The sequence below is a fragment of the Lactuca saligna genome, chromosome 9 (genome assembly GCF_052625555.1).
Source record: "Lactuca saligna cultivar CGN05327 chromosome 9, ASM5262555v1, whole genome shotgun sequence".
Classification (NCBI taxonomy): domain Eukaryota; kingdom Viridiplantae; phylum Streptophyta; class Magnoliopsida; order Asterales; family Asteraceae; genus Lactuca; species Lactuca saligna.
Window position 1 is genome coordinate 112879333 of NC_136425.1, and position 9790 is coordinate 112889122.

Here is a 9790-nt window from a genome sequence, read left to right on the forward strand (position 1 = left end):
CACATCAAGCACTCCCCTAACTCGACGAGTTTCCACCTGGCTTGAATCGCAGGGCAACCACGACTCAACTCGCCGAGTCTCAAGAACAACTCGGCGAGTTCCGGCTTGACTCAACCCCATATTGACTCTTCCTGACTCACTGGGTTATCCCCCAACCCGGCGAGTCCACTCACTGAACATATTACGTGAAACTCCAACCCTACTCGCTGAGTCCCAAGAACAACTCAGCGAGTTCATGCCATGCACACACTTTTATTGACCTTCTGAGGTCAGATCTGCTTTCCCAAACCCTAGATCTAGCCTTCCCAAGCATGAATGTCACGTAAAGTTCGAAGCTTGATGCTTGTTTAACCCCCACAAGGCATCAAAAGGATATTTTGTTCCAAAAATAACCACCTAGGTCCAATGACTCCATAATAAACCAAAAAGCTCCAATGTTTAAGGTCTCTGGACCTCTTTGAGTCCAGATCCAAGGCACAAACTCGAAGAGGGACCATTTGCTTCACATAATCACTCTCCAAAGGGGGGTATAAAACCCTAACTCTAAAGATCAACCCTATAATTGAAGGAGATTCGAACCCTTACCTCAAAATGAAGCCTCTGGACTCTGGGTCTGCTGTAATCTCACCTCCTCCATGCTCTTGCCACCTTCCTCTTGCTAAACAAAGAATACAAAGGCCCAAAAGTGACTTCCTCTCTCCCAAAACCAATTAGCTCTCTTAGGTTCTCTCAAGGGACTGGTAGTCGCACTAAGAGGCTATAAGTGCCCTTAAATAGGCCCCAAGCCCGGAGAATTAGGGTTTCATTAAACAGCGTGGACTCGCCGAGTCCACTCCTTGGACTCGCAGAGTCCATTCCATGGACTCGCAGAGTCCAGACGCGAATCCTTGTCAAAATCGCGATCCTACTCGGCGAGTTTGAGCTCCAACTTGCTGAGTCTCCTCACAAAATACCAAAAATATAAGAATAATTAATACCTGGGAATCCGGGCTGTTACAGATAATCCTTAGGAATAAATGAACGAGAAATAACTGATTCTTAGGGTAGATCCTTAAGAATAAAGAAGATAATAGGGATGAGTAATTTGGTTGATTGCTTAATTGTTTAAACATAATAATTATATTATTGTGGGTTGAAAACCCAATGTACTCACCAGGTTTCCCAACCTGACCCACTCAGTTTATTTATATCACAGGTGTTGTTATGAAGTCACATTATACTGAGAGATTAAGGTGATATAAATCACTAGTGATAATGAATGTAAGTTCTGTTTATGCTTATGTTTTTGTATTAACGATAACATCCCACATGTTTTAAAAATGAATAAATACTTTTCTTTGGAAATGCTTTGATAACGTATTTATCATGTTTTACTGGGAACATATTCCACAACATTTTTATTAAAAGAGGTACTCTGATTTTCATAACGATAAACAAAATCGGTCTTTTCTAGCCGTGAAAATAGAGATGTCACATGCGATGAGGAGGAACGGTGAATGAAACGCGGAAAAATAAGAAATTATATACATAGGAATATCACACGTAACAAACACCGACCCATGATCTGTCAATTAAGTATTATATAATTTAAATTCACAAACTACAAACAAAAGAGAAAGAAAATAAAAAAAAAATAAAAAAAATTTCAATCAATCATAAAGAAGTATTATTGCCTAAGGAGAGTTATATATATATATATATATATATATATATATATATATATATATATATATATATATATATATATATATATATATATATATGGAAACATATTTAAATCATATAAAAAAAATTGCACATGACGCCGAATGTACCGAACTCGAAATTATTGGTATATTGGACAAAAGCAGTATAAAAAAATTGTACATGACGCCGAATGTACCGAACTCGAAATTTGGTATATTGGACAAAAACAGAATATACCTGTTACAAACGACGTCATATCAGTTGACGGGCAGTGCTTTGCTTGTGACAGACGTGTTTGATAAGCAACATGACATTTACGAGATTTTAAAATCGACAGCTCACGTTTATTTTGTTAAGCTACTTTTATTTTTAAGGGACTCGGTGCACGTGACAAACCAATGGCGTACGCTATGTCGACCACCTAAAATAAATATAGAGGTGGACGTTACGCTGATTTACTTGTACTACCATCGTTACCATTCATCGGGTCCGCACACGGCGCACGACAGCAACTAGCAGAACCAAATTATAACGCCCACCTCCTCACCTCCTGTGTTATTTAATTATAGTTTTGATTTTAATTTTAAATTAATATTGGTAAAATCTATAAATTTAAATCGCAAACGGCGACAGCCTCTTCCCTTCAATCTCGGTATCGTGCTTCTCTCTCCACCACCAGTACCACCCTCAATTCGGCGTCGTTCCTTTCTTCTTCTTATCTGTTCTTCATCCTCTCTGTTTTCTGGTAATTTAAACTCTTCTCTTATGTAAATAAATTGTTTTCAATATTAGCTTCCAAATGTATGTGTGCGTATATTTTTGAAGATTTTGTTGTTGACGTTGATTGTTATGTATAAACTTTTGATCTGAATATTTTTGAAATTTACTCGTTTTTCATCTTTGATTGCTTTTATTGGTCTGTCATGCTTTTACGTATATTTACCGTGACAAATGCTCACATTTAAATATTGGTTTCAGTTTGAATCTGCGATCTCACTATGTAAGTATGTATGTTTTTGTTATTTGTACATTTTCGTTCTTTGAATACTTTTTTTTTGGTCGCAACTAGATTCTTGATTGGCAATGGTGGATTTGTTAAGTTTCGGTTTTTGATTGTAGTAGTCTAGTAGATGCATAGAGTCTTCTGCTTTGCGTTATGTTTGTTCCTAATGGTCTAAAATATAAATTAACTGGATGGATGCTTAATATGGTGGGTATATTCAGCCTGAATTTGATCTGATTAATGACTGGTTAGTTAAAATGCTATTTTATGCTCTGTCATGTGGAGTTTTATCAGTAGAATGAATAACTACTCTGCACTTGCAACTCCATTTTTCTGGGAGGTGCTATAAAGAATATCCATACCATTGAATTGAAATTGGGAAAGAGATAGGTGCTGCTGTTGATTGTGGGGAGATTTGTGAATAAAAGAATAGTTGTTGTTAACTGCATTCTATATTACAGCTTGGCAACTCTACCTTTTGGGAATGTTTCCTGAAGGAGTCAGAAAAAGCTTGGATGCTAGAGTAGATGATAGAACTATAAAAGTAATCAGTCATGTCTTAAGGTTTTAGGGTTTTAACTTGAGGTCTGTAACTATTTGATTTGATGCTCAAAGTCATGTAATAACCACAAGAATTGGTTTAGTTGGATTATGCATGGGCCCTTTTCTAATGAGTGTGAGAGTGTCACTAACATCAGGTAATTTTCAGTAATATTCTTGTTTTTCTTTACCACTTCATAGAACCATATCTTATTGGATCCATTAACTAAGAGACATTGTTCATTTACCCCTACCCTGATTTTCCTTTTATCAATTTGTGTAAGGCAGATCTATGCAATGTTGTTTTGCATGTTATATGTACTCATTTTTAAAATGCTCCATCTCTACTTTATGTTATAGAAGGAGTTTTCTTTTCAGTATGTGAAAGAAAGTTATCCTAGTAATTTTATTGTATTGCAGAAATGGCGTCTTGTGCAAGTGAAGGTCTATATCCTCTGCATAGGTCTAAAACCATTCATCTGGTATGTGTTTTATTTCTATTTATTAACCTCCAGTCCTCCTTGGTCTATGTGTTGTTTATCTGGTATGTTATTTCTATTCATCTTTGTGGTTTTATTGTAATTACTAGGTGAGGCATGCTCAGGGGATCCACAATGTGGCAGGAGAGAAGGACCACAGTGCATATCTATCTGAACAACTGTTTGATGCACAGCTTACCCCACTTGGTTGGCAACAGGTTTACTACTTTTTTCTTTTTCTAATCTTATTTATTGACATCTATTTCCAAAGGAGCTATTTTCTTCGAATATTAGTAATTAGCAAAACAAATCCGACTTTTCCAAAAGCAAATCCACATGAAAGAAAGATGAAACATGCTAAAATGATCAGTTAATCGTTTTATGGCCTTTAATCAAGTCAGAAGGTGGATCCCCCCTCTTTTTTTTTTTTTTTTTTTTTTTTAAATTTATTTACAGATATGGGTTATTGTATTTTTAACTCCACCGAAATAGCAACACACTTATATTTTGCAATTTTCCCAACTAAAAATAAACAAACAAGAAATGTGAGTCATATATGTGAAACAAGAGGTGATTAAATCACAATGTCTATCATGTTCAAACTTTCATACATATATATGTATGTATGTATGTATGTATGTGTGTATATATATATATATATATATATATATGTGAAATGAAACAACAGGTGGATAATCTTCGGAAGCATGTTCGTGCATCTGGTCTTTCAAAACGTATTGAATTGGTTGTGGTTTCGCCTTTGCTGAGGTACTTTTTCCTAGTCATTTCAAATTGGTATGAGTTTATACTTCGATTGTAGTTTGGAAAATCCAAATGCAAAGCTATATCTGAGTATATTTTTCAATGTAGAATGTCGATGATTGATTTTTTTCATTGGTAAACCAGAAATGCTGCCTGCTAATTTCCATGATTGATTTTTTTGGTTGTAGGACAATGCAAACAGCAGTTGGTGCTTTTGGGGGTGAAGGTTCTGCTGATGGGAATCCACTAATGGCACAAAATACAGGCAAAAGCAACCGGCCTGCAATTTCAAGTCTAAATTCTCCTCCATTCATTGCTGTTGAGCTTTGTCGAGAGCATTTGGTACGTCAACAAATTTCACCCATGTATGTATGTATGTATGTATCTGTATGTAAAAGTTCAAACGACCTATTTTCTTAAGTGGCTTTTTTGCATTAATTAATGTAAAGAGAAAAACACTTTGAACATCTTCTCATTAAGTCCGGTCATAAAGAAACAATTATAATGTCTTACATTTACATGATAGAAAATGAGAAATATGAGAGAGCTTGATTGGGTATATAAATTGACAAACTCATTTCAATGTATTATATTATTTTATGCAGGGTGTTCATCCATGTGACAGGAGGAGAAGTATAAGTGAATACAAGCCCATGTTCCCAGCAATTGATTTTTCTTTGGCAAGTAGCTTCCTCCACTTTTAACATTCTTCCATTGATTTGCTTATTCTGGAATCTTACTAAAACATTGTTCTACCCAATTATAGCAATGTCATTATTGTCATTGCAACTGCAATCACAGGGTAGATTTTTCCAAGTATAAAGCCCCAATACAAAAATAATAATAATAATAATAATAATAATAATAAAATAAAATAAAAAAATATCAAAGTACAATAGTATGATTTGGTACATCTTTTAAAGTACAGTGCCCTAATAAGTAAAGGTTATTATTTTTTTTGCAATAAAATTGTTTGGAATTAGGATGATACACAAATAAAGGAATGTAGGTTGTTATTTCTTGCATGTAGTCCTTAAAGTTTGGGTTAAATGCAAAAAATAGCAGCCAGAACATTATACTTTGAAAAATGTCAAAGTATAGTGTCCTAATAAGAAATATTTTTAAAAGTACAATGCTAATTGGGTAGATTTTTCAAAATAATAATAAGTTTAACTTTTAATAGACACGACAGTGGGATGCTATATAAAAAGAAATACAGGAATAAAAATTACTCCAATCAGAAATGGTTTCTCTTTTTTGCATACAATCTCATCCTTTCTGAACTAGTTATGCAGTTTCTTGCTAAAAGTGGCAGAGTATTTATTACATCCATGTTGATGTTTTATTCAGATAGAAAACGAGGGGGATGTTTTGTGGACGCCTGATACAAGAGAAAAGAATGAGGACGTTGCAGCCAGGGGGGTGAAGTTTATGAAATGGTGATTTCTTTCTTATCATACACTTATTATTTTTTTTTTTTTGTCTGTATGGATAAATAAGTCAAAAGAAAGAAACACAACTTAATGTTTTGACATAAAATGTATGTTTTTATATTTTATGCAGGTTATTGACTCGGGAAGAGAAGGAGATTGCAGTTGTGACCCATAGTGGTTTCTTGTTTCATACACTTGCTGCATATGGAAATGATTGCCATCCCACATTGAAGAAGGAAATGTCTAAACAGTAAGTTCTTCTTTATTCTTCTATCCCTTTGAATTACAATTTTTTATTCACCTCTTTTCCTTTTAGGTTTGAAGCAAGAATCTACATTCATTGATATGTTTATTATAGCATCCTACTTTCATTTCTTCCATTGCATTCAGAATATACATAGCAAGTAGGTGGATTTTTCAAAGTATACTTACCGCTGTAAAAAGTTTTTTTTCAAAGTACAATGTTATAATTGGGTAAGTAAAATGCCCTAACAAAAAATGCAATCTTGGAATAGAGAAAAATCAAAGTAGGATACACTCTGTAATAAACAAATAAATAATAGTATGTTGCTGTTTCTTGTATATTTTTTTGGGGAACAAATTTACAAAAATAGAAATTGAGGCCTCTTATTATATATATATATATATATATATATATATATATATATATATATATATATATATAGGCGCTTTTAAACATTGATTTTGAAAGTGTGTCCCTAGAATAAAAAATGCCTGATAGTACTTCCTTTTTACCAATAATCTACACTAAAACTTATGTCTTGTGAGAGTACTTTTCCTTGATAAAACATATATGTTTATGATAAGCACAAGCTTTTAGATTTGTCTCAACCACACCCATCCATAACTTATGTAACTTGATTGATACATCATACATGTTTTGAAGAGGTTAACCAAGTCTGTTTGTGATTCTGATTTACTCAGCTTCAACAATTGTGAGCTTCGTTCTATGGTCATCATTGATAGAAGGTACGTAAGCAAGCATATATATATATATATATATATATATATATATATATATATATATATATATATATATATATATATATATATATATATATATATATATATATATATATATATATGCACTCTAAAATCTAAGGAAAATGTTGGATGGGACATGGACAAGCTTTTCGACTTGAGAATGGTTGAATCTTGAAAAACCGTGTTACTAATCATCATCTGTTCTGCAGCATGATAGGATCAAATGCTTCAAAAACAGACTTTCCTGGCAAAATTCCTAGCGGTACTGATGTCCCAAGTGATGCTGTTTAGTAGTAGCCTCCCCTCGGCTGCATTTGGTATTTCATTTTTTTATGCAAATTAAAAAAATTAGATACTAGGCAGGAAGGATTACAGATAAATCAGAAGAGATATACGATGATGTCCAGTGAAGTTGTTACTATTATCCTCTATGTCTATACACTCAGTATTATGTTAGACTTGAGCAATGTTTTGTATTTGATAAAACGCATGATTATGGTTCTGTTTTAGTTCATTATGATTGCAACACAAAGGCAATTTCAAGAGTATATTAGGGAAATTACTTTTTTTTTAATGGAAAAGATTTATTCTTTTTACCTCCACTAGCTAACAAAGCATGGCAGGTTGAATGATACATGAATGCCCTCATTAGATGACCACTTTTGTTGAAGAAGAAAAAGTTGTAGTTTTGATTACTAGACTGATAAAGTGTGAGATGCTATAACTTTTTGCAGTTATGCAAAATGCTGTCCAGTTATATCCTTGCCAATTCATTTAGAAAATGAGGGAAATGAAGATTCCATAATATATCTAGGAAGCTATTCAATTCTATTAGACATCCCACTAACTTTACTTGCATACATAAAAACACTACATATTATATTAAAATTAAGGGTTATTGTCACTGTTGCCCAACAAAGTTATGTATATAGGTTTAAATGATCCCTTGTGACTATTTTTAGCACTTTAAGGACATAAACTGATGGGTTTTGAGCGTTACATCACTTCTGTGGTGCACATGCAACCCTAAAGCTTTGGATCTAGGTTTTTCCTAATTGTACATGCAATAATCATCCAAAGCTAAAACCTTAATGGACTAGCATACACGATTCGAAATTGACATGTAAACTAGGCTTAGAAGCTTACCGTTCTTGTTATGTAGCAATAACAAGTATAATCCTTCTTGATCTTGGGATTTGAAAGCGTAGTGCCCTAAGTGTTGCACCTCTAATGGGGTCACAAACTCCCAATGCAAGGAGAGAAGAATTTTCAGTTAGGGCTTTCATATAAAACTCATAGATCCAAAATCCCATGTAGAGGGTCTATTTGTAGCTATGGCTGCCAGGGTTTTCAGGTGGAAACACTAATTCCTTACTTAGGCAACAAGCAACCTATGAACTCCTTCCTTAGAGTCCATGGACAAAATCTATAGGGCTTCCCTTATAGGATTTCATCCACTCATGAACCCAATTTTGCAACTATCAATGATTTGCAAAAATAATCCCTCAATTATTAATAAGTTTCTTTAATTCCAAAATTAATACTAGATTAATTTCTGATTAATTACTAATTAATAATATGATTTCCAAATAATATATTAATCTTGTAATATATTAATAAAACCATTTCGAGTACCAATTTATTATTCATATAATAGATCATACTCTCTCTCTCTCTCTCTCTCTCTCTCTCTCTCTCTTATCATCCTATCAAGTTGTATGAATGAAGGCAACCCAAAAGGACCATGCTCATAATCAAATCAAGTACATACCAAAAATAGTTATGGGCTTAGACACCTAATTCAACAGTCTCCCACTTGGATAAGTCTAATAATTATTATTGCAAGTACGACTACAGAATCTGATTAGCAATCGTAGCTTTCAAAAGCCGCTGTCAAACTCTGATCTTATTAGTAACACGTCCTTTAGATAAGGGATCATATATTCATCAATTCTACAAGATATCGTATGGACATGAGACATGGATTATAATCATTCTTTCTTTCCATGTGTTGTTTTCCAATTTCTGATTTATAACGACTAACAATAGACTACAATTGAACACATTAACTTAGTACAGGCTTGGCCAAGCGCTTAGGGTGTCATCACTAAATCATCGAGGGGACCACATTTTATCCCTCTTAGGGTAAAAGAAACGGATAAACTTCGACTCATATGTTTGCACTATGCACTCATCAATTACACAATACGTTTTATAATATCAAGTTATTGATGCATTTACGTATTATCAATGTGCAACTGACTCGTAAACAACAACTCATATGTTTCCGTTTCAAGAATATAAAATATTATCGTCTCACAATCACTCGTGATAAAATCTATGAAGTGATTCATGTGAGCGTGTGTTTAATCCAATATTCAAATCTTATTTCAGGAGCACTCATGAACACTGCATCAAACTTTTACTATGTCTAAACACTTTAGACAATCTACAGTCGGATTCATGACAATGTTACCTCATCATCTACTTCTAAAGGATGATTGAATGTCGATGTTTGAATAATCTTATTATTCGGGAAGTCAAAACATGCGAAGTGAAACACACGAATAATCGAATCCAATATGGTCTCAAAACTTTTGAGTATAAATAAAACATTTATTATTTAATTACCATATTGATTACACATTATTCATTGTATAATGTTCCGAATAATCAACTTAATACTTGAATTAAAACAATAGTTATCCCATGCTCCAAGCATGTACACCATGTTTACCTATGGTCATTTCTTTGTGAAATAGATCAATTGAATACATTTCCAATGATGCTCATTTCACAATTCCAAATCCTTATTGCAAGTGTAAGAATACCAAATTCTTGTCACTATTAGAATGTGTTAGATTCTAAACTATCATGCAATG

General features: G+C 33.5%; 1 protein-coding gene across 1 annotated transcript; it reads left to right on the forward strand.

Moving 5' to 3' along the window:
• The first annotated feature begins 2265 nt into the window (after nt 1-2265).
• On the forward strand, nt 2266-7350 carry LOC145014797 (phosphoglycerate mutase-like protein 1). Its single transcript, XM_078973237.1, has 10 exons — nt 2266-2431; nt 3650-3711; nt 3819-3926; nt 4397-4476; nt 4659-4812; nt 5076-5150; nt 5821-5909; nt 6034-6153; nt 6849-6893; nt 7118-7350. Exons 2-10 carry the CDS (start codon nt 3652-3654, stop codon nt 7197-7199), a joined length of 813 nt encoding a protein of 270 aa, XP_078829363.1. The 5' UTR covers nt 2266-2431; nt 3650-3651; the 3' UTR covers nt 7200-7350.
• Nucleotides 7351-9790: the final 2440 nt, after the last annotated feature.